At 43.9% G+C, this 25,695-nt stretch overlaps 1 protein-coding gene across 2 annotated transcripts; it reads left to right on the top strand.

Moving 5' to 3' along the window:
* Positions 1-826: 826 nt before the first annotated feature.
* Positions 827-25,321, top strand: Adnp2 (ADNP homeobox 2). Of its 2 annotated transcripts, none has more exons than XM_040757765.1 (4): positions 827-1,151; positions 9,000-9,120; positions 15,551-15,640; positions 20,556-25,321. In XM_040757765.1, exons 1-4 carry the CDS (start codon positions 991-993, stop codon positions 23,832-23,834), a joined length of 3,651 nt encoding a protein of 1,216 aa, XP_040613699.1. In that variant the 5' UTR covers positions 827-990; the 3' UTR covers positions 23,835-25,321. The 2 variants fall into 2 exon arrangements, with proteins under 2 accessions (XP_040613699.1, XP_040613700.1); XM_040757766.1 differs by lacking the exon at positions 827-1,151 and adding an exon at positions 6,097-7,316.
* The last annotated feature ends 374 nt before the right edge of the window (positions 25,322-25,695 follow it).

Genomic DNA, 25,695 nt, shown 5'->3' with positions numbered 1-25,695 from the left:
TGGCGCAACTGAGGCAGGAGGATACAGGTTTCAGACTGGGCAGAGTGAACATGGTGTACACCATCAGCCTGGGTAGAACGTAGTAGACATGCGGTGATGGCGGTTGATGGGAACCCAAGTCTTGGTTTGGTTTTATGGACAGACACATGACCTTCTGTGGAAAAGGAGGGTGGATGAGGCCAAGAGTTGCTAGACTGGGAAATCTCTGGGATCCATAAAGGGTGGACAAGTCTGTTGAAAGAACTGCAAAGCATTTTAGAAAGTGTTTCTATTGGTCTTCAACTCGTGCTGCATCTGCAGCGGACAAAGGGCTTGAACTCTCCATGGATGGAGACTCAGAAAACCACTTTGAAAACTCCTCCATTTACCACCCAGTTTAAGAAATATTCTGTTATTATGCAAATACATGCAATTAACCCTCTTCTTACACAGTGTGGTATGGATGTAACTTTAGCATGAAAATTCCCAAAAGGTGTGACACCAATTTTTCTTAACAAGAATGATGAGTCAGGAGATCCCACCCCGTTGGCTCACCAAGATATGTCAATCATAGGCACACTGGTCCAAGCTCCTAGAGTTTAAATCCTATCCTCCAATGGCAAGACACTATCCTCAGGACTGGCTTCCCATTGGTTTGTAGGTGTGGGCGGGGCCACCCACTTGGTTGCCACTGGCTCCGCCCCCATCCCATGCAAAAGAAGTCAGAGCTCTGGTGAGACCATGTGATCGGTCACGTGGGACACGTCGGGCTCGCCCCACCCCCTTAATGACGTCACCACCAGGCCAACTCTCTCGAGAGCTTGCCCAGAGCTGTGGGAGAGCTGACAGGCTGTCCCCCTGGCCCCCCTGAGTCCAGAGGAGGGGGTCGCGGCAGGCCCCACCCCCTCCAGGGCCTCGAGGCCCACGGGGTCCAGGGGCCTGGAGGGGCCCGTGGAAAGTGCCCAGGGGGTCCCCAGGCACACTCCACACCCATTGGCTGGCCTCGCCGGCATGCAAATGAGGCAACGTCACTTCCTGAGGCAGCTGAGCGCCATCTTCTCTTTCTGGCGCGCGGGAGGAGGGACGGGCGCGGGGCGGGGGTCCCGCCGCGTAGGCGGAGGACGCAGCGGTGTTGCGACGGCGGCGGGACGCGGCGCTCCTCGTGCCCCGCGGTAGGTACGGCCCGCCCGGCCCGCGCCGCCCCCGGCCCTCCCCGCCGCCCACCCCGCCGTCCACTCCTGGGTCCGCCCCGACGTCCCCAGCGCTGTCCGCCGCGCTGTCCCCACTGTGGCCTGCCGCGCCGTCGCTACCTCAGTGCCTTCGGAATCCGGACATTCTAGTGCGCGGCTCGGGTCCCCTCCGCGCCCGCTCGCGGGTCACGTGGGAGCGGGGCCGTTCTGGGGCGGGCGAGGAGCGGGACGGGGGACGGGCAGGACGCGGGAGAGCAGCCGGCAGGGACGGGGGACCTGCAGAGTCCCGGCACCGGGGACAGAGGCCGGGGAATGGATGGGGCGGGGGGCGGGGCAGGGACAGGACGCCGGGCGTGGCGAGTGAGAGTGGTTGGAGGGAAGGGAGGGTGGCGGACGTCGCGCTGTCGCGCAGGGCGCCCCTCTGCGGCGACCCGGCACCAAGCCGAAGCCTGAGGATCAGCCGGTTGGCGAGGATGGCGGGATGCAGGGCAGGATCGTGGTCACATCTGAAGCGCCGAGTTCTCTCCCGGAGGAGAGGCGGGCTTAAGGCACCGCCGAGGGCAAATAGCTGTCCCTTTATCCCCGATACTGCCGCGTTCGTGACTTGCTAAGCAGATGCCGAACGTAAACTTTAACTTTGCTTCTGCCATTTTAGAGTGATTGAAATAGGCGAAACCTTTGTAGAAAATGTATGAATAAAATCTAAGAACATAAAAGAAAGAAGGAAAGTGCAGGTTGAAAGTGTGTTGTGGAGCAACGCTTGCTTTTTCGAAGTATGCTTGAATTTGAACCAAAACTCGCTTGAGTGTGGTGCTTAAAGTTCATGCGAGTGGGATGAGCGATCACACATACAGATAACCCACAGTGTAACTGGGACCGATGGAATCTTTTTGCCTGAAGGGTTTTTGATCAGTGGTGGCTTCGACCGGTCTAGTCTGATGTGAATGGGAGACAGCGTGTGTAAAAAAGTAGTTATGAAAAGTACGATGTTCGTCTGTAGTTGGAGTCTTGTGCATGCATTTTGACTAGAGAGATCATAGGTGGTGGTGGTCACATACCGATGTTTTGGGTAGATGGAGGCCCTGCTTAGAAACGCAGTGGTCCTAAGGTCCTTAAGCATAGATCTGTACTTAGAAAGGATAGGCAGGAAATGAAGTCATTTTAGGCTATTTTAGGCATCTGGTTGAGAAATGGGAGGAAAGAGGTCTGGATCATTGGCTTCAGAGGATAGCAGTTAAGGCAGTTTTTAGCTTGAAGTTGTCTTGGGATTTTGACGGGTTTTTATTTGCAATCAAGTTTGCAATGTACTGTTGCCGCATTGGTGGTTCCCATACTCCGGGAAGGTAAAGCTTATTTTTTCCACTTTGTACCAAATCCTTTGACTGTTGCCAATCTGCTATTCAGAGGCAGCAGATTGATGAAGGTCAGGTGACTAGGAAGGAGTTTCCCTGTGAGTTGAGCCAGACTTTCTGAATTATAATGTCTGGAAGTTGCTAAAAGAAAGTCCTGTGTCCTAATAGTTGGGACATTCACTTAGTTCTTGGTTTACATTATAGTAAATTCCTGATGATTTACTGGTGTTGTCATCTTGATAGCTGCTCATTAAGTCAATTCCTTGCACGGTTTCACAGGTGGAGACAACTGAAGCCCAGAGAGATTAAGTGATTCGATAAGTTTACTCAGCTAAAAATCTCTTGAGCTGATTTCACCCAGGAAAAAGCTTCAGAACCTGTGCTGGTGACCATTGCTGTGTTGCGGCTCAAGATAAATCATTTCGAAAATTAGATTTTGTAGGAATTGAGATTTTTTTCTTAAAAGGATCATCATCTGACCATTTAAAATATGTTTTTAAACTGTGTGTGTGCCTGTGTGCTGGTATGTGCACATGAGTGTAGGTGCTTGTTGAGGTTAGAAGACAGTGTCGGGTTCCCTGGCAGTAGTGGTTGTGAGCCAGCCAACAGAGGTGCTGGGAACCAAACCTGGGTCTCTGCAAGAGCAGTGCATGCACTTAAGCATAGAGCCATCTCTCCAGCCCCTGAATGACATGAGCTGGACAAGGACAGCACTAGACATAACAAAAGTGGATGGGGAGAGTGAGAACTCACATGAAGAATTACAGGCTACTGAGGGGTGCCTCTGAGAAGAGCATACTGATGGGTTATCAAATACCACATGGTCAGTCTGGAAAACATACATACAGACTGAGCAAGTTCTATTTAGGAGTATGTATGCATATACATATATGTGTGTAACAACAGTTAATGAAAAATGTGTGACTTTGGGAGAAAAGGAGTGGAATGTGGGAGGGTTTGAAGAGAGGAAAGGGAAGGGAGAAATGATGTCATTATAGTATCAGAAAATAAAACTATTAAAGTACACATATTTTCAAAATTATCCCTAAATGGGCATGATAACAAAAGAAATAAAAGGATCTCCTTAGGAAATGTTATTTTATGCAGGAGTTGGATATTTTGAGATATTTCATCTTCTGGAACAAACAGTTGAAAAACAAGTTCCTGTGTACAGGTGGGTAGGGAAGCTCAGTTGGCTGACCAGCTACTCTTTGCAGTGGTGAGGAGGAGGATGTACAGATGTGAAAACAGAGCACCCTGTCCCTCGGATGATCCAGTGGGCATTCTGTATGGAATCTTGTGTCTTAGGATGGCTAAAATGTGTGGATAGAAGTCACCTTGCCCTCCCCAGAGTGGTTGCCTACAGTAGACCAGGGATGTTGGAAGGGCTGCTCACGTGTTACAAACCTTCTATAATTGCCTGTTTCATGATTGTTCTTATAAAGTAAAGTATTAGTGTGCTTATTTTTTGGAAACTACAATAACAGTGAAGGAATAGGGGGACACTTATAGTCGAGAAAGAAAAGTTCTTGCTCAAAATGAAAGGATAAAATCCTGACAGTTGTTAAAGGTTGGGGCATTCTCTCCTCTCCGTCACTGGTATTTTTTTTTTCTGTTAAAGTACTTTTTTTTTCCTCCCATGATGTCCAACTAATCCATCCTTTAAAAAAAATATTTCTTCTGGGGCTGGAGAGATGGCTCAGCAGTTAAGAGCACTGGCTGCTCTTCCAGAGGACCTGGGTTCAAATCCCAGCACCCATATGGCAGCTCACAACCATCTGTAATGAGATCTGATGCCCTTGTCTGACCTGTAGGCTTGCATGCAGACAGAACGCTGTATACGTAATAAATAAATAAATCTTAAATCTTTCATGATGCTCTAACAAATCATTGCCTCCTCCAAAGAGTTTTATATTTTTTTCTTTTTTTCTTTTTTGGTTTTACGAGACAGGGTTTCTCTGTTTTGGAGGCTGTCGGTCCAGCCTGGCCTCGAACTCACAGAGATCCGCCTGCCTCTGCCTCCCGAATGCTGGGATTAAAGGCGTGCGCCACCAACGCCCGGCTATATTTTTTTCTTAATTTTTGCTTAAACGGTACTTTTGGGAGTGTGCCACTAGTATTTTTGATGTGACCTGTTTACCCTGGAATGTGATGGACCCCAATCTGGTTCCAGCCACATGCTTTCCCTCTTTACAATACAAGCCTGAGTGGTGATTTGTATCTGTATGTGGTTCTGACCCTTCTTAAAATTTTAAGTTTTAGCCTTTAATCCCAGCACTCAGGAGGCAGAGGCAGGCGGATCCCTGTGAGTTCGAGGCCAGCCTGGTCTACAAAGTGAGTTCCGGGACAGCCTCCAAAGCCACAGAGAAACCCTGTCTCGAAAAACCAAAAAAAAATAAAAAAATAAAAAAAAATTTTAAGTTTTAATTTTTTAGCATTTGTAATGTTTTGTGACCTTCTTTCCTTGATGACGTTCAGTCCATTAAGGAAATAGCCAATAGGTGGCTGCAGCTCAGTGCGGGAGCTAGTGAAGGAGGTGTCCTTCTTGTCCTTAGATAGGGGTTACAAGGGCTGTCAGGATGGATGACCCAGGAACTGCTGTTGAGTTTTGAGAGATGGTACCAAATTGCTTTTAAACAGACAAATAATTTATCACTCTATTGCAATTATCAATTCTTAAAAATAAGTTATAAAAAGTTGACTTTTATATGGTCTTTCTAGTTGTGAAGTTAATAACAAATGTTTACCACTTGAATTTAACTAATACTTTTTAAAATTTTCATACTATTTCATAAAATTTTCTTATACTATTAGAAATAACCTAAAAATTATGTTTGTGTGGTTTTTTTTGTGTGTGTTGCTTGTACAGTAGAGGTCAGAGGGCAGCTTAAAAGAAGTCAGTTTTCTCCTTCCATGTGGTTCCTGGATCTGTCTGGCTTGGCAGCAAGCACCTTAACTCGCTGAGACATTTTATTGGCCCTAAAAATACTTGTGAAATAGTTACAAGTTCACAGAAGAGTCACAGATACAATACAAAGAAGTCCTCTCCCCCAGTCATTTGAGATGAAGTTGTCAAATGAAATAGATCATCATTCCCAAATGGTTTTTGCAAGCAGGAACATTCTATATACCTGTAATACGTTATCAAAACCAAGAGGGCAATATATTTTTAATTATTCAGACTCTTGAAGATTTACCTATCACTCCAGTAATGTCATTTGTAGAAAAGAAGATGAAAGTTAGAATGGCATTGTTTAGTTATCTTTAGGGTCCTTCACTCTGGAATAATTCCTTAGTTTTTTTCCTTTTATGGAACTAATTTTTTTTTTTTTTTTTTTTTGGTTTTACGAGACAGGGTTTCTCTGTATTGTTTTGGAGGCTGTCGGTCCAGGCCAGCCTCGAACTCACAGAGATCCGCCTGCCTCTGCCTCCCGAGTGCTGGGATTAAAGGCATGTGCCACCAACGCCTGGCGGAACTAAAATTTTTTTAGCCACAATAATTTTGTGTTTGTGAGTTTGTATATTTGCACAAATGTGTAAGTGTGTATGTAAGTTAGAGGACAATTTGCAGGAGTTGGTTCTCTTCTATAGGGATTGAACTCAGGTTGCCTTGGTTGGTGGCAGGTACCTTACTAGCCCTCATGGTTTTATTTACATAAAAGTCAAATAATTAACTGCTTTATGTTTGGACAGTACACTTCTTATTTCAACCAAAAGACAAAATTGCAGTTTTACTCAAAGGTGCAGCTGTTAAATACAGAAAGTGATGAAATTTCTCAGGACATTATTTCTAAGCAGAATAAAGGAGCATACAAGTGGTTGCTTTGGCCATATTGTGTATCCTGCGCTACCCGGCCCCCCTCCCAAGTTTCAGCCCCTTCCCCAGTGCAAGCCACAGGCTTCTCTCATGCTCTTGAGGTTCTGGTGGCAATGGTAGACTTAACCTCATATTTCCCCCCTCAACTTTTATTTATTCTTCACAGATTTCTCATCATTCTGATCCTACCCTGTTGTCTCATGTCTGCCCTCTCCCCCCAAATCAAAACCACATTTAAAAGAAAAACCCCACAGAAACAGAAGGAATCGTCATCGTCATCTTGTCGTGAAAGCTGTAATGTGGCCCAATGAGACACACAGTTTACCCTTTAGTTCCTTCATTTTCACATGCAAGTCTTCATTGCCACAAGTCATCCTTCTGGCTCAAGGCCTCTGGCCTCCACTACACCGATAATGGGTTCTCACTGGGGTTCCTCTTGGATATCCTGCTGTCCTGTGTCGTGGAGATCCTGCAAAATTCATTGTTCTGCAAAGAAAATGTATATGTGCAGCTATCACCAGAGTCTAATACTAGAACATTTCCAGTTCCCCACAAGTCTGTTTACTTATTGACCTCAGACAGCCACCTGCTGATCTGCTGTCACCTCCAGAGGCTGTTTTTCTGGACATTTCATGGAACTGGAGCCAGATGACAGAAGGGCTCTTTCATCCAACATCTTTTTACAGAGCATGATGTTTTTGCATCAACTCCTTTTCTCTGGACATAACACATTTGCTTATCCTTGCACCAATTGATGGACATTGAATTGTGTCCATGTTTCTAAAATTAGCTGCTACTCTTGCTTTCTTCCCCCAACCGCCACTGTCCTGTTCTCTGTCTTCATTTATTTTTTTGGAGACAGCATCTCACTATATAGTCCAATTTGGCCTTGAACTATGAGCTTCCTGTTTTGGTTTCCCAGGTGAGATTGTACCTGTGCTGTGATGCCGTGCTTATTAACAGACTTATTGTGAAGAGGTATATGTCCCAGTCTTTATCATGTTTGTAGTTTATATCAGTATGGCTTTGACTCTATATTCTATGGGGGTGTATTCTGTTACTACAGACCACCTCAAGAGCACTTTGTAGAGCAGAACATTTTAACAGGTTCACTAGTCTGTGACTTTGACATTTATAGGGACTGGGTAGATGGCTCGCCCTCTGCTGTGTTAGGGGATTGAGAATCAGCAGTGATTTGGTATCTGGGACCAAAACTTCCTGGAGGTGTCTTCACTCCATGTTGAAGGATGTGCACTTCTCATGTGGTCTCTTGAGTTTGTGGGCACAAATGTGGTTGGATTCCACGAGTATTCTTTAAGAGTGAGATGTGCTATTTTTACCATCTAGTCTTGGAGTTCGTTTGATGGCATTGTTCCCGCCATACTTGATTGGTTTGGCCTATTGCTGGAATTAAAGGCATGCACCACCACTGCCTGGATTTACTTCATTTTTTGAGGCAGAGTTTTGTTTAGTTTAAATTAGCCTCCAACTTGTGATCCTCCTGCATCAGCTTCCCAAATTTTGTGGTTACAGGCATATAACATTACCCTTATTCACAGATGATGTTTGAAAGTTGTCATTGTGCCTTCCACCAAAACAAAAAACAAACAGTTCCCTTAACTACCACTTACCATCTCTCTCTGACTGAAGGCAACTGCTGTTATCTCTAGATAGGTCTATTCTGTCACTTTATGTAAAAACGGAATCATAATTATATATAAATTTGTGTCTGGCTTCTCATCAGAATGTTTCTAAAGTTACAGCATGTATTGGCACTTCTCTTTATGGTTCAAAATACAAATGTACATAACTGTCTTATGTGGTGGACATTGGAGTTGTTTTTGAATAATTCTTTGAATATCCTTGCCCAACTTTTTCTCTTGGGTGGAACTGTTAGCTCAGGGGGCGTCTCCATGCTTGTTCCCTTGAGGAATTCAGACTGCTTTCTGAATTGGCTGACCTGTGTGTCTTACCCTTGGCACTATAGTCCAGTTGTGGTTTCCCTGGCCCCTGCCAGTACTGTTGTTTTTTACCCTGACGAAGATAGGCAGCGTGCTTTCCTGTGCTTTGGAAAAGTATGTTTACATCCCTTGCTCATTCAAATTGAGTTGTTTTTGTTTGTAAAGGTATGTTTACTTTATGTGAGTATTTTATCTTCATGTATGTCTGAACATCACATATGTGCAGAATAGACAGTTGCCATGTGAATTCAGATAACTGAACCCGAGTCCTCTGCAAGAGTAACACGTACTCTTAAACACTGAACTGTCTCTTCAACTCTTCTGAGTTGTTTTTTTCTGGATATATCAGAAGTGTAATTTGAAAAAAATCTCCCCCCATTTTATGGAAATTTTGCTTTTTTTGATGGTGCCCCAGAGACATTAATTTTGTTAACGTCTGCCTAATATATTTTTTCTTTTGTTGTGGGTGCTTTTTTGGTGCTGCTTGTATCCAAAGCCATCAAAGTTTATGCCTAGGTTTTTATCTAAGAGTCAGTAGTTTGGCGTATGTTTTCATGCCAGGGTTATGATGCAGTAAGGAGAGTCAAGTGTCATTCTTTTGCATGTTGGTTGTATAGTTTCCTCAGTACCACTTGCTGCCTGTTAAAATTCTATTTGTGTGTATTCATATTAGTTACAGTTCTTTCTTTTCTTTTTTAAGGAAAGTATCAAAAATGTTTCAAGTTCCTGTGCAGAATCTTGACAACATCAGGAAGGTGAGGAAGAGGGTGAAAGGCATCTTGGTGGACATTGGACTTGACAGCTGCAAGGAGCTGCTGAAGGTAAGTGTGCACAAGTGACAGATGAGGCCAGTAAGGCTGGAGGCGACATTAGAGAGTCGAGAATGGATTTTCTGATGCTTCTATGTCTGCATGGAGGCATCCTTAGAACTTGTCTTTCTAAGTGAGCTATGTCAGCTCTTCATGTTCTTCTGGCTTAGCTTCCTGAGTGATGGGGTACAGGAGTGTGCCACCATATCTGCTTTAGGAAGGGGCTTTTAGACTGTTTAGTTATTCTTTAAAAAAATTGGTTTGTTTGGGGTAATGTGCTGAATGATTTGTTTCAGCAAAAGAAGATGAATTTAATTTCCCAGTATTATTATTAGATATATCAAGTGGATTGCAAACATGATGTAAGGTTGATTTTTTTTTTTTTGTTTTAGACTGCTATATGAACTAAATATGTGCAGTCTTCCAAAAGTTTCAAAGTTAAAGTCATAGTCACAAGATTTATTGGCCAGTTTGCTTCTCAGTGGTTCATTGTCATAACATTGAGACTATGTGGATGACATACATAGTTAAAGAAATATTAAACAGGAGCTGGTGTCTGTTCATAGCCATTGCTTCATTCTAGGCTGTGGAAATAGAGGAAGTGTCTACTTTTTTTGTTGCTGTGGTTTTGTTTTTCAAGATAGGGTTTCTCTGTGTAGTTTTGGCTGTTTTGGATCTCTCTGTAGACCAGGCTGGCCTCCAACTCACAGAGGTCCACCTGCCTCTGCCTCCTGAGTGTTGGTAGAAAGTATCTACTTTTATATTTTATAGAAAATTTGGTTCAGAGAACTATGAATACTAGATAACTGTTCAGCCATTGAGCTATATCTCCAGGCCAGTTTCTTAATATTTGATTTCAGGCTTTGAATCAGGTTTTATTTATGATTGGTAATCTAGTAGAGAATAACTGTTCCTAACTGTAACAGTCTGTCTTTGCTTTAAACTAGGTGAGTAATTCTTGTAGAGACCCTAGCAGTTTCTGTTCCTTTCTCAGAGAGATCTGTGAAATTGGCGATACTTTATTACAGTGGTTGGTTTATTGCTTATCTTACGTCTCTCTACTCAGGTTCCATCCTATTTTGTTTTCAGAGAGAGACACTGCATTTCACTCTTGACCTGTTGGTGTGCTTTGTGGGTTTTGACATACATGTGCATGTTGTCTAAGTTCCTGTCAGGTCGTACAGCAATCCAATCACACCATAAAGTCCCTGTATGCCTTTTTTCAGTGAATCCTTGCCCTTGTACCACTGGTTATCTATTTCCAAAGTAGTTCACTACAGATTATATGTGCCTCTTGTACATTTTATGGAAAAGAAAGCTGTATGCTGTCTGTCTCTGGGAGATTTTCTGTATCATTACATTTGTGTTGGGTCCTGCCTGCTGCTAATATTCCATTATACAAATAAAAAAAATGCAGTTTCCTTACTCTTGGTGCTCAGACATTTAGGCTGTATCTGTTTTGTTTTTTTGGCTGTTTGGAATGCAGCCCTCCTGAGTGTTTTTGTTTGTTTTGGGAGGTTCTGGAGATTGAACTGGGTCTTGTGCAGATAAACCAAGGTCTCTGCCATCCCCTGTCCTAAGTTTGTTTGTTTGTGTTTGTTTGTTTGTTTTTGGGGGGGAGGGGAGACAGGAGGGTCTTACTGTTTGACCATGGCTGACTTGAAACTTGCCCTGGAATTCACAGAGCTCTGCCTGGCTCAGCCTCCAGAACACTGCACTCACCATTCCTCACTCAGTCCTAACCACCATTATGAAACTCTGTGGGTGTCTACTTTGACTTTAGAACGAAAACTTAGATGTGCAATTATGAGGTTGTTGTATGTTTACAATTATAGAAATGGCTGAATGTTTGTTCAAAGTAGTGTTCTGATTCTGTGCTCGAACAGTACATTGCTCCAGTTCTTAGGAATATGTGGTATGGTTTGTAAATATTTTGGGGTCTGTAATGTGTTGCCTTCCCTGCCATCCGTCTGGGCCGTGCCACAGTTGCAGTCCCTAAATAGCACACAAGACACTATATTAGTTATGAAGCTGTTGGCCATTTGCTTGGTTTCTTACTGGCTAGCTTTGACTTAAGTATTTAACCCATAATTGTTAATCTAAGTATTTCTCTTACTGGAGAAAAGGGTCCGGACCTCTTACTTTGGCGGCTTACGTCGTGCCTAACTCTGCCTCTTTTTCCCAGAGTCCTCCTTGACTCCTAGTCCCACCTATCTTGCTTCCTTATTGGCCAACAGTGCTTTATTGACATATATACAGGATATGTCCTTTTTTTGACGTTGGGGTATAGCTCAGGGCTTTTTGCATGGGCAAATTGTCTGCTCTGGACTATATTGATTCCCATTTGGAGATTAGGTCTCAAGTTTAGCACATTCTAATTTCAGACTCTAATCCTCCTGTCTCTGCCTTGAAAGTGCAGTGCTAATATTATAGTCATGTGTCACAAAGCACAGTTTTTACTGGTCCCTTTTGTAAGTCTTGCTTCTTATTTTTGTAGATTCTGGTTACTGGAATACAGTGTACCAGTAACCTGGTTCTCTGTAGAAAAGGTTTGCTAATCCCTGTTACTATTAATCTGATTGGGTTAAAACGTCATTTTGAAGCTTGTTTTTAATTTATCTTTCCAAGTTTTCACTTTTTTCTGCCTTTTTTTTTTTTTTTTTTTGTGAAGACAGCGTTGCCTGCAAGCTCTCTTTTCTCTGCTATATCGAGGAGACTCTATCTTGCAGCAAATTTCCTGGTTCTCTTAGCCAGATTTTCATTGTGAAGCATTTTATGTCTCCAGTGTTGTTAGGCAGATGGTCTCATTGTTTGCCACATGGAACTTACTGTGTAGATGAGGCTGGCCTCGAATTCACAGAAATCTGCTTGCTTTGGCTTCTGGAGTGCCAGGATTAAAGTCCTGCCCCTCCAGTGCCTGGCCTAACTAGACATCTTTGTTATAAAATTCTAGTGTCCGTTTTCTTTTCCTAGCTGGTGTCTTTGCACCCATGTTTCCAGCACTGAAATTCTGATGTATGGTAATGTGGTCTCACTTGGTTTGACTGGGTCTCCAGAATTTCCTGAACTGGAGCATATAATACAGTGGTTCTCAACTTTCCTAATGCTGTGACTCTTAATATAGTTCCTCATGTTGTGGTGACCCCAGCCATAAAACTATTTTTGTTGCTACTTCATAACTGTAACTTTGTTTCAGTTACTGATTGTAATGTAAACATCTGGTATGCAGATGGCCTTAGGTTGTTTGACTCTAAAGGTGTTGGAACCCACAGGTTGAGAACCTCTGGTCTATATATTTCACTGGGTTTGGAGGATGTAGTGACTTCTTTTTTCTGATGTTTATTCTCGTCTGTTCCTGAGACTCCATTTTCAGAGCTCTTTGGGTTTCTGCAGTTCCTCACTTGTTGTATCAAGGTTCCCAGGCCAAGTTGGGTATGATGGTTCATGCCTGTAACCCTAGCACTTGGACTTGGGAGGCTGAGGCGTGGGGATTGTTTGAGGCCAGCCTAGGCTACCTAGTGAGAGCCAGTCTATAAATAAATACATTTCCCAGTCTTTTCTTGTGTAGTTTCAAATCTGCTCTTAAATTCATAGAGCTGCAGCCTCAACCCCTTCAGGTCATGTTTTCTTTTTTAAATAAAAATGTCCTAAGAATTCTCTGTAACTCCTTATTTTACTTTTTACTTATTAAAAATTAAAGTGATCAGCCAGGTCATGGTGGTGCATACCTCTAATCCCAGCACTCGAAAGGCAGAGGCAAGTGAATTTTTGGGTTCAAGACTAGCCTAGAGTTTCAGAACAGCCAAGCCTACACAGAAACCCTGTCTTAAAAAACCAAAAAAAAAAAAAAGAAAAAAAGAAAAAAAATCCAAAACAAAAAACCCAACCCCCCAAATAAAAACAAACTAAAACGATCATAGATAAGAATGTTTTGCCTGCATCTGTATTATCTGTGTCACAGTCATGCCTGTACCTAAGGAGGCCAGATAGGGCACCAGAGCCTCTGGAACTACTAGATTTACAGGCTGCTATGAGCCACCATGTGGGTGCTGGGAATTGAACTAGGCTTTCTGGACGAGCGTTAGGGCTGTTAATCACAGAATCATTTCTCCAGCCGTCTTTTCTTTTTTACAATTTGATTTTTGTTATTGTATGTATATGTGCAGGTATATGTGGATGTCAGAGGACTTTGTGGGACAGTTTTCTCCTTCCACCTTTCCCCCTTTTTATTATGTGTTTTAGAATTTTAAACTATACTTTGTCTTTGAATCTTTTGCCTACATGTATGTATATGTACCGTGTGTGCATGTTGCCTATAGAGCTCAGAAGAGGGCATTGGATGCCCTGGAGCTGAAGCCACTAATGAGTGCTGGGAATTAAGAGCAACTGATCTTAACTGCTGAGCCATCTCTTCTGTCCATCTTTTTTTGAATGTTTATTTTTTCTTACATGTGTATGAGTATTTTGTATGTATGCTGGGAACCATTTGTGTGCCTGTGGTCTGTGAGGCCAGAATTCTGAGTGTGTGTCGGATTTGCCAGCACTGGAGTTAGAGACGGTTGTTAGCTGCCTTGTGTTGAGAAGCGAACCCGGGTCCTCTGGAAGAGCAGCAAGTACTCTTAACTACTGAACTCTCTCTCTCCAACCCTTCTCCTTCCACCTACCTTTACGTGCTCAGCTGTCTCTGGCACATACATTTGAGTTACCTATCATTGCTTGTGCTCCTGATTTGGGGTAATATTTTACTGCTGTTTGGATAGCTAAAATGTTTCGACTAGATACTGAACATTATGAGTTTTATGATTGCTGGATTTTGTGGTCTCTTTTTGTGCTGGCTAGTTTTATATCAACTTGATACAAGCTAGAGTTATTTGAAAGGGAACCTCAATTGAGAAAATGCATCCATAAGATCCGCCTGTAAGTCATTTTCTTAATTAGTGATTGATGGGGGGAAGGCCCAGCCCCTTGTTGGTAGTGCCATCCCTGGGCTCTATAAGAAAACAGGCTGAGCAAGCCATGAGTCAGGGTACTAGCATTGGTGTAGGTGAAGGCAGTTGTATTCCATTGGTCTGATTCAGCTAATTCCTTCTTGATTATTAAAGGTAACCTTTGGTTAGTAGTGTAAACTGTAAATGTTATAAAATATAACCAATTGTTGTGTAGAAAGTGAAATTTAAGTGCCACATTCAGAGAGGTTGACTTACAATACCCTGTTGAGGTTTTTTTCTTTGCTTGTAGGGTTTGCATATAGGGTGTATTCCCCATGCTTGTATTGCATGGTGACTTTGCTGGCTTCTTAGTTACCCTGGTGTTGTCAACTGGTCTACATTCAGGGCTCCCAAATATTGACTGAGGCTCATCTGGTCCTTAATGGACACAGGTTGTTTATCCTTTTGAAATGTCAGCTTTCAAAGTAGCTAGTGATTTTTCTAGATGGTGAGTCATGACACTCCTTTTCTTCAGGTTGTCCTGAGCCTGACTTTGGCCTTCCCATTTGTAGTAAATTTCTGTTCTCTGTGTTTTGATGCCAAAAGGTTACAGCATGCAGGTGGTTCTGTTGCTCAACAGTTCAGAGCACTGAGTGTTCTTCTAGAGGACACAGGTTCAATCCTCAGCATCTACCTAGTACAATCATCTTTAACTTTGATTCTGGGGACTGTGTTCTCTCCTGGCCTCTGGGCACCAGGCATGCATGTGGTACACAGACAAGCAGGCAGAGCACCTACAGGTAACATAAAACTAAAGAAAAAAGACAAGGAAACGACTTCTGTCTTAGAAAGAGAAGACACTGGGTATGTCTAGATCCTGGCTAACAGGTATACCCTCAAAGATGACCAAGGGAAAGAAAGAAACATTCTTCTTTATGTTCCACAAGCAGATTGGATAGTGGTAAAGTGCTATTGGAAAGGACTGTTGAGCGTAGACATTGGTTTTTTTTCTCTTTGACTTACAAAGCTACATGAGTTTTAGACTCTTATGTGCACCTAGGCTTTGCTTACATGTATAAAATGTAGATATTTTCTTTTGGGAGATCTCTGTTTATCTCTTGTAAAATGTAGTTGTAATGTGGATCATTTAAACCTTTTTCTTGATACTCATACTTTAAAGGTAAACATTTGTTAATGACTGTACTTCCTATTTTTCTTTTTGACCACAAAGATGTTTTAGGTGCCAGATTACTTGATCATGCATTTAATTTTGGTAGGAGGGGATTATACTTAGGGCCTTAGACGTATGAGGCAAATGCTTTACCATTGAGCCTCGTAGTCTAACCTTTTACCTTAGTTTTGCAATAAGGTATTGTTAAGTTGCCCAGGCTGGCTTTGAATTTTGGGATCCTTCTGTTTCAGTCTCCTGAGTAGCTGGGATTATAGGCATATTTCTGTAACTCACAAATTGTCACATAATGGTTTTTCTTTCTTTCTTCTTTCTTTTCCTTAAGGATCTTAAAGGCTTTGATCCAGGAGAGAAGTACTTTTATAATACATCATGGGGAGATGTTTCTCTTTGGGAACCTTCTGGAAAGAAAGCGGTATGTATTTTTGTAATATGTTTTCATTAGGGGCAAGTGAAGTAGCCTGATGCCACATACCATGGCTACTAGGACTGCTGGTCACTTGGAGGGTCTGTTCATGAGTGGGAAAGAAGCAGAGCTCAGAGTTGTTCATTGCAGGACTGTTGATGACAGTTTCCACATGCACAGTGTGGTGACATAGCCCAGCTTTGCTATTAGAAGTGACGACTGTATAAGAACCCTTGATGTAGTAATTCTGAATAAATGCTGTAGCATCCAGTCAGTAGGAGACTGTTTGTACAAAGGTGATTATTTAAGATTATAATGGAACCGAAAATACCTGTTGTCTAGGTCATAGTGTGATGTATTGAATTTTTGTGGTAATACTAATCTTGCAACCTGTTAAGATTACATAGAGAAGTGTACTGCAAAGCTGGGTAGTGGTGGCGGCACATGCCTATAATCCCAGCACTTGGAGGCAGAGGCAGGTGGATCTGTGTGTGTGTGTGTGTGTGTGTGTGTGTGTGTGTGTGTGTGTGTGTGTGTGTGTGTGTGTGTGTGTGTGGCCAGCTTTGCTACACAGTACACAGTGACTTCCAGCACAACCAGGGCTGTAAACACAGAGAAACCCTGTCTGAAACAACAACAACAAAAATCCTTAATAGTTAACCTTAGTTTAATATTTCACTTTATAAGTTTAACCTTTTTTACTTTTGAAAAATAAGGAATTGGCTTAAAATCCAAGTATTGTACGTCTGCATGAAAATATTCTTTTCTTATACCTGTATTTCATATGCTTTACCTTTTAATTTGTTGTGTTTATTTCCAAGTGTTTTGTTAGGTTTACTGTAGATCTATGTGTGCCCTTAGGACAGCAGCTTCATTTATCTTGTCTTATACTGCCACTTGATAACTTTCAGCTTTTCCTTATGCTTGTTTTGTTCACTGCAGCCCCTACATATACATAAAGACATTGCTAAGATTACCATTAAGAAGCCTGGAAACAAAATAAAAGTAACTAAATACTATGAAGATGGCAAATTGGTAATAGTTAACTGCTAACCAGTCAGGCATGTCTCATACCTGGATTCTACATGGGAATAAAGCGATGGTGCTATCTTCAGGAGTTCATGCAGTAAAATTGGAAAGATAGAATACTAACAGGCCACTATGCAAGGATGACACACATCAGCCATGAAACAGTTCATATTTTATAAGTAACATCAGACTCAGAAACACATATTGAATGTTTTCTTTCATATTGAATCTAGATTTAAAAGTTTTAAAGAGGATCTGAATTAGAAGGGGGGTCTATTTGAGTTAAGGGGCAGTAGTTTTTATACACAAGGTGTATTCACTAGGTGACAAGATCAGGAAGAAGGGGGTTAGAGACTTCCGGGGAATGATGATACCAGGTATTTTCTTTTAATGTATGCTATCTTTCTTAAAAGAACAGTAGAAAGAAGTTGTTAGAGGATCTATATTATTGATGACACTGAGATTTCAAAACATCCAGAAAGGCCCTGATCAGAAACCTCTCTCTTGTCATGACACCATGACAATCACAGCTGAACAAGTTTATTTGTGATGTTTACAAAAAGGTTGGATCAGTCTGGGTGTGATGTGGACACACACCTGTAACTCTAGTATGCAGGTAGTAGAAACAGCGAAATCAGGAGGTGAGTGAAACTGAACTATGAGACCCTGCTTCAAAAAACAAAAGCAACAAAAGCAGCCCATCCCCAAAGCAAAGCAAAGATCCGATTCGGTGTTAAATTTATTGCAAGCTTTGGGTATTTTAAGTGATCCAGGAGTCAATATTCATTATATAAAGTGGGAGTGGTAAGTCTATAAGAACTGGTATAAAGGCAGGGGAACATTTGGGGGGGGGGTTCTGTGGATCAGTTGTGGAGAAAAATTGTTTGTCAGAGCAAACCTTGAGTACAGGGAACCTCCCTTGATGGCACCTATGTGAAGTTCCGTGCTGCCTCAGCTCAGGGACACTGGCACTGAGCTTGTGCAGTGCCACGCTGGCGTGCAGCATCCTGCACCCTGCATCTGTAGGCTCGGATGCAGCTGGGAGGCAGATGATGGCTCACTTGAGTTTCCAGACTGACCAGGAACCCCAGTGTAGGCAAACTCAGAAAATGAACCTCTTCCAGCCAGTAGCAACCACATTGGCTAGCTTGTTGGCCAGAGGGTCCACTGCAGTTGTATTTGATGAAGATGTTGGTTTTTGTTGGAGTCATGTGATGCACTGTTGGTTTAGAAGACAAATATGGAAAAGAAAGTGTGGTTAATACCCCACTGTGTGAACAAGAAATTGCTGGTTTGGATGTGGAACTGGAATTGTAGTCTCTGGTGTTACTACTATTGCTGCAATCTAGTTTGCAGATTGTTGTCTTTGCTTTTGACTGGGTTGAAGGAAGTGTTCAAGTGCCACTGTAGCTCTAGGGATCTCTGAGCTGTGAGCCTGTGTTGACCACTGGGCTCTCTGAGTTCTGAAACTTATTTTTTTGCGTTGCTTAGTGATTAATGCAAAATATAGAATCTTTTTTTTTCTAGGTCTAGCAATTTCTTTTGTTATACATAGACTGTAGAAATCTATTTTTGGTTGTTTGTAAGCTAAAATACTGAATTTATAGGGCAGCAGCAGAACTAGGTTCTCATACAACTGTACAAGATCTCATTGTTATTACTTAAGTTGCCCAGAGAGGGAGCAATATCAGTTTGGTTTTCTGAGGGGAGGGGCATGCAAGTTAAAATGATCTGGGAGGTGGCTTCCATGAAGTAAAGCTGGGAGGGTCATGTAAAATCACTTACCTGAGGACTATAGTACCTTGGGGTGTGGATTCAGTTTTCAGATCTGATCCAGAACAGGGGTGTGGAGGTGTGGTGGGGAGGTGGGGGGTGTTCTGCTGATCAAGCATGAGGCTCTCTTTTCATGGGTGATCCACAGTTAAAGGAGTGTTGAAACCAGGCTCCTATATCCAAGAGTATGTGAACGCCACACTCCATCTCCATATGCCTTGGACAAACAGAAACACTGTGATGTCCTCCAGAAAGGATCAGCTGTTAACCACAGAAAGCCAGGAAGATTTTGTCTAGGTCAGGAAATAGTTTTCTAAATGTTTAAAAAATAGTCCCTCAGACTTCTCTCTTCTTGAGAGTTGTGTTCTTGTTTATAACCTTTGTTTGTATATTTAGATGTGTGTGGGCACTAACGTAATGTGCAGGTCTGGGGACAGCTTGTGGGAATCAGCTTTTTCCTTTGACCCTGTGGAATCCAAAGGATGGACTTGGGTTGTCAGGTTTGGCAACAAGTCTCTTCCCACTGTTCCATCTTGTAGCCTGAGGATAGTCTTTATGAAATGACCCCTCTTCCATACTGGCTGAAGAGCTAGCTGCAAGTTCTTATTATTATAGTGATAGAAATGGATTGATTTCCATTGAGTATTTTAAAGTAACATGTATAGTGTCCCATTTGGATGTCCCATTGTAAATTGTTTGAGATCTGTAAATACTGTGTATGGTCACATTGCCTTAAAGAAAGACTTCTCTATGGAAACAGATGTCTAAATGGCCTGTCATTGATAGCTATCCAAATTAGTGCCAGGTTCAAAATGTTTGAGGACATGGGCTGGGGAGATGAGTTTTTGGGAAAGTTTGCTGTGAAAGCAAGAGCCAAGTTTGGATCCTTAGTACTGACATAAAAGCCAGGTGTGGCTATGTGCAGGTTTGTAACCCCAGTGCTGTGGAGGGATAGGACGGTCATTGGGCCTTGCTGATCACCAGTCTGACTTCAGGTTCATTGAGACAGAGAATGACAGGACACCTAGCAGCTTCCTGAGGCCATCTGTGCACACACATGAGCGTGTTACATACTCACACACATACATACAGAGTTTGTCTGTCTCCGGAGCAACAGTGGGAAGTACAGCTTGTGCACACTTGATCTGACAATGAGAAACCTAGGGCTTTCCAGTGTATCATAACTACAGGTACATTAATTCAGCATGCTTTCTTGAATTGCTGGACCAGCAAATGCAGCAGTACTATTGGAGAATGAACATGCTTTCTCCAATTTACCTTATTTGACAATGTTTGCTGACATCCTTATTTTAATAATCTTCATCCCAATATTTTTGCATCTCTCTGCCCCCCCATAAAGCTGGACTGTGCAAGATGAATCGCAGTAATATCAAGGAGTTTTGTCTGTATAACTAAAGAGCAAATATTGAACTATTGAATTTTCTTCTCCCTCCCTCCCTCCCTCCCTCCCTCCCTCCCTCCCTCCCTCCCTCCCTCCCTCCCTCCCTCCCTCCCTCCCTCGTAGCCTTCACTGTCCTGGAACTAACTCTATAGATCTTGAACTCAGAGAGATCTGCTTGCCTTTGCCTCTCAAGTTTTGGGATTTAAGGCATGTGCCACCACCACACAAAAATAAATATTTAAAAAAGAAACATTTCTGTCGAGTGGTGGTGGTGCATACCTTTAATCCCAGCACTTGGGAGGCAGAGGCAGGAGATCTCTATGGGCCCAAGGCCAGCTTGTACAAAGTTCCAGGACAGTCAGAGTTGTTACACAGAGAAACCCTGTCTCGGTTGGGGGTTGGGAGGGGAACAAGCAAAAAGAATACTATTTGGGATATGGGAAAATTAAGTACTTATAAATGTTATGTTGGGGCACAGCTCTATGTAGAAACTGCTTACAGCTCTGTGTAGAAACTGCTTTTTACTCATGAACCTTCTGTGGTGGCAAAGTCAAGGCCAACGGTACTGCGTGCATGGCTTCCCAGGCGAACGCATCATCTGGGAGTACATGGTGCTCCTTGGAGTTCCAATGTTAGTAGGGAATCACACAGGCAGGGAGAGTGAGGAAGGGAAACCTAGCAGTTTGTCACTCTGCCTATGCCTCTCTCCTCTTTTGACAGAGATACCGAACAAAGCCGTACTGCTGTAGTCTCTGTAGGTACTCAACAAAGGTGCTCACCTCCCTAAAAAACCACCTGCATCGCTACCATGAAGATGAGGCCGACCAAGAGCTGATGATCCCCTGCCCCAACTGTCCGTTTGCTTCACAGCCCAGGGTGGTGGGCAAGCACTTCAGGATGTTCCATGCACCTGCTCGGAGAGTCCAGAGCTACACTGTGAATATTCTGGGTGAGGCGAAGACATCAAGGAGTGACGTGATAAGCTTCACGTGTTTAAAGTGTAACTTTTCCAACACCTTGTACTACAGCATGAAGAAGCATGTGCTGGTGGCCCATTTCCATTACTTAATTAACTCCTACTTTGGTTTTCGAACCGAGGAAACAGAGCAACCAAAAGCAAGTGACCCTGTTTCTGTGGATAAGACCCTGACACTTGACAAATACTACTGTAAAAAATGCAGCGCTATTGCCAGCAGTCAGGATGCCCTGATGTATCACATTTTGACATCAGATGTACATAGGGACTTGGAGAATAAGTTGAGGTCTGTGATTTCAGAGCACATCAAGAGGACTGGGTTTCTGAAGCAAATGCACATTGCTCCCAAACCAGTGACCCACTTGGCCTTACCGCCAAACAGCAGCGCCCCGAGCCTCCCAGCCCCTTCACCTTGCTTCCACCTAGCTTTGCCACAGAACAGTCAAAGCCCTGGCACTGTGCAACCAGTGTCTGTGGCCCCAGGCTCTTCTGGAAGCCTTCCACACTCCCCCCCCACCACTGCCCAGTCTCAGGTAGCTCTGGTCTCCAGCCCTCTGCCTGTGTGCCAGAGTAGCCTCACCCTGCAGCCATCAGCCCCCCCGCCCGTCTTTCTCTCTCACAGCGTCCCGCTTAATCAGCCTGTGCGCACCTCTGTGCTGCCTGTGACTAAGTCTGTTGGAGCAAGCATCCTTCCTATGAATCAAGCTGTCCGTCCTGGAGTTTTACCCCTCACTCAGCCCATGGGGTCCATAAGTAGGCCCGTGGGGCCCATAAACAGACCTGTTGGGCCTGGTGTCTTGCCTGTGAGTCCCCCTGTCAACTCAGGGGCTCTCCAGTCTGCTTCTTCAGGGGTGATTCCTGTAGGTCGGGCAGTTCCATCAGGAGTCCTTCCTGCAGGCCAGGTGACCCCTGCAGGAGTGATTCCTGGCCAGACAGCCACTTCTGGTGTCCTACCCGCTGGTCAAGTGGTCCAGTCATCAGTTCTTCCTGTTGGCCAGACAGCTCCATCTCGTGTTCTCCCTCCTGGCCAGACAGTGCCCTTGAGGGTTCTCCCTGCAGCCCAGGTGGTATCACCTGGGCTGCTTTCCTCAAACCAGACTGTCTCCTCAACTGTTGTTCCTGTGAATCAGGGTATGAGCTCTGGTGTTATTCAGCTCAATCAGCCAGTAACATCAGGAGTTCTTCCTGTGGGCCCCCCTGTGAGGCCTGGTGTGCTGCAACTCAGTCCGTCTGTCAGCACCAACATCTTGCCTGTGAGCCAGGCGGTGAGAGCTGGAACCTCACAAAACACTACTTTCCTCACTTCCGGCTCTATTCTCAGACAGCTCATTCCGACTGGGAAACAGGTGAATGGAATCCCCACCTATACGCTGGCCCCAGTGTCTGTCACTTTGCCTGTGTCCTCTGGGGGAGGCCTTGCGGCTGTTGCACCACCACCCCAGGTGCCAGTGCAGTTCTTGCCCTCAAGCTCGGGCACACAGATGGCTAGCTCCTTGCCTAGCCTGCCCTCCCCACAGGTGCTAGTGAGCCCTGCCCCTAGTGTGTTTGTTCAGGCTACCTCGCCTGTGGCAGATGCAAATCAGGCGCTCAGACAGGCCAAGCAGTGGAAAACGTGCCCGGTTTGCAATGAGCTCTTCCCTTCCAACGTCTATCAGGTTCACATGGAGGTGGCTCACAAGCAGAGCGAGTCTCAGCTCTGCCAGGTGTGCAATGAGCTCTTCCCCGCTAACGTCTACCAGGTTCACATGGAAGTCGTTCACAAGCAGGGCGAGTCCAAGTCTGGTGAGAAACTTGAACCTGAAAAGCTTGCTGCATGTGCCCCATTTCTAAAGTGGATGAGGGAGAAGACCGTGCGCTGCCTCTCTTGTAAGTGCCTGGTTTCGCAGGAGGAGCTGATGCACCATTTGCTCATGCATGGCTTGGGGTGCCTGTTTTGTCCCTGCACTTTTCATGATGTCCGGGGCCTTGTGGAGCACAGCAGGACTAAGCACCTGGGCAAGAAGAGGCTGTCTATGGACTACAGTAACAGAGGTTTCCAGCTGGACCTGGATGCTGATGGGAACCTGCTGTTCCCCCATCTCGATTTCATCACCATACTGCCACGAGAGAAGCTTGGAGAGCGAGAGGTATACCTGGCTATCCTTGCTGGAATACACTCCAAGTCACTGGTACCCGTGTATGTTAAGGTGAGGCCTCAACCCGAGGTTTCACCAAAGATGCCTAGCAAACAGAAGCTGACCTGCCCCTTTTGTTTTGGCACATTTTTGACTGCTGATGCCTATGAGCTGCATCTGAAGGAGAGGCACCATGTCATGCCCACAGTTCATACAATGCTCAGGTCTCCAGCCTTTAAGTGCATTCACTGCTGTGGGGTCTACACTGGAAACATGACCTTAGGAGCCATTGCTGTCCATTTGCTCCGTTGTAGAAGTGCTCCCAAGGACAGCAGCTCAGACCTGCAAGTCCAGCCAGGCTTTATTGAGAGCAGTGAACTGCTGCTGGTTAACGGGGAAGTGATCCCTGACTCCACCTTTGCTGTGAAGAGAAAGCTGCCAGAAGGCCACCTGGGGGCTGAAGACCAGAGGGATGGGGACAAGCCCCAGCTCTCTCTAGACACCATTGCAATCCCGGGTGCAGAGAGAGGGCTGAGTGCTGTGCCTTTGAAGAGACAGAAGAATGAAAGCAGGACAGAGGGACCAGGGGCCAGTGATGACTCTCTGCAGGTGTTAGCATTGGATCCCGCTAAGTATGGAAGCCGCTCCTATGAGGACAAAAAACAGTTTCTTAGAGACTATTTCCACAAGAGACCATATCCTAGTAGAAAAGAAGTGGAGCTACTGACTTCACTCTTATGGGTGTGGAAAATCGACGTGGCTTCATTTTTTGGGAAAAGAAGGTATATTTGCATGAAAGCAATAAAAACTCATAAGCCCTCTGTACTGCTAGGTTTTGATATGTCTGAACTAAAAAATGTCAAACATAGACTGAACTTTGAGTGTGACTCACCACCTGTAGAAGACTAGGTCTGGAGTCTGGATGACTTTGGATGTGCCCTGGCTTTGTTCTAAGTGTCTGAGGCCCTGCAAGGCGTTCCAGGTGCTCAGAAAGCCTGGTAAAGAAGCACACAGTCCCACAGATGGGCTGTTCCCTGCAGCTTGGTTTGCAACTGTTTCGGTTTTTTCCTGCCATGTAAATTAAATCTTTGGTATTTCATGCACGCCTTGTTTTCCCAGGAGTGTCAGTATCAATAGTAACAACCTGGAGTCCACAAATACTTGTTTTTCATTTAAGGAAATTTCTGCTTGTTTGAGAATACTTGATTAATAGAAAATGAAAGCATTGCTCAGCTTCAGTTGACAGACAACAACTATGTCCATGTCTAAGAGAAGTAAGCACTCTGAAGTCTTTGGGCCCTGAGGACATACTTGTAAGCATTAACTTCTGCTGATGCTGGGAATGCTGTCTGCTTAAGACTACACATTTGATTTACATCTTTTAGGTTTTCCCTAATAGCTATTTTAAAAAAATATATCGTAATCCATAAAAAACCAAATGTTTCCATTTATTAAAATACCCTGAGCCTGAAGTCTGGTGTTTAGTGAATAATCAAGTTTTGCTTTATGAGTAAAATCTCTGCAGGAATAGAAGTGCTCCCCAGAGCAGACTGTCTTGTGCTATGATGGCCAGTCCGTCCTCCATTGAAAGTGAGACAAGTCTTTAGTGCCTTTAGAATAACTGAAAACACCTCGATGCCTCCTTCCTTGGAACTGCTGGTAAACTAGTAGAAAGGAAGGACCATGCCTCAAGTGGGGTTCCTGCCCTTGTATATAGACACAGCTAATCCAGGCAGATTTCTGAGTTCTAGTCAAGTCTGGTCTATGTAGTGTGACCCCCATCTCAAAAACAAAAACAAATGAAGAAAGCTGGCCGTGGTAGTTCATGCCTGTAATACCAGGTCTCAGGAGGCAGAGGCAGGTGGCTCTCTGTGAGTTCAAGGCCAGTTTGGTCTACAGAGTGAGTGCCAGAACACAACTTGAGGTGGAGTGCAGGTTTCAGCAGACCAGGCTCTGTCTTTGATTAGAATAGCGTGGGATAGATGTGTTAGAGTTGGAGAAACACGCTTTCCTCAGGCCCAGGTGTTGAGATGAATGGAATGTGGACTGATGAATCTTCACAGTCCTGTGGATGCCAATTTTTTTTTTAACATACTATGAACTAATGTAAAGCACCAGAACTGTAATGGGGACCAGCCAACTCTGGTCAAAATCACCCCTCTGAGTGATGCACAGCAAGCAGAGGGGATGCCGGCCTCTGGGAAGCACTGCAGTGTTGCTATATATAGTTTTTAAAATACAATACTTGCATGTAATTGCTCTAATGTTCATTTCGAGGCAGTTGTTTGTGACTATTGATGTACTCTGTTGTAAATTCAGAGCTTGTTGGACTTTATTTTTTTTTTATTATTTCCAGAGTGTCTATTTTGAATTAAAATTTGTTAAACCACTGAAAATAGAACTGTTTAATTTTTGTTACATTAAACATTCCTATCCTCAGACAGGGTGGAGCATACTCATGGTCCCAGCTATTCCAGTGGGGGCTTTGTGTGCCTGACTGCTGTGTTACTGCATTCCGCGTATAAGCGTACCATATCCTTTCATGTAGATGTTACTCTGCAACTTGTGTCTTACAGAGGCAGAAGCTAAGGCTCATATAAGCAACCAGTGGTCCAGGCTGCTCAGGATTCAAGGTATTTCCCTGGATTGGTGCTAAAAGTAGAACATCAAATGGGACAAGTTTGTCATTCTCTTAAATGTGAGTTACTGGCCCAAGGTTGGACATTGTGTCTAGGCTTCTATATAGCTCTTTAAATATTAAGATATATAG

This window comes from Mesocricetus auratus, unplaced genomic scaffold (assembly GCF_017639785.1).
Source record: "Mesocricetus auratus isolate SY011 unplaced genomic scaffold, BCM_Maur_2.0 Super-Scaffold_100015, whole genome shotgun sequence".
NCBI lineage: Eukaryota > Metazoa > Chordata > Mammalia > Rodentia > Cricetidae > Mesocricetus > Mesocricetus auratus.
The sequence above is the reverse complement of the archived record's forward strand: the minus strand, read 5'-3'. Positions and strand labels throughout refer to the sequence as shown.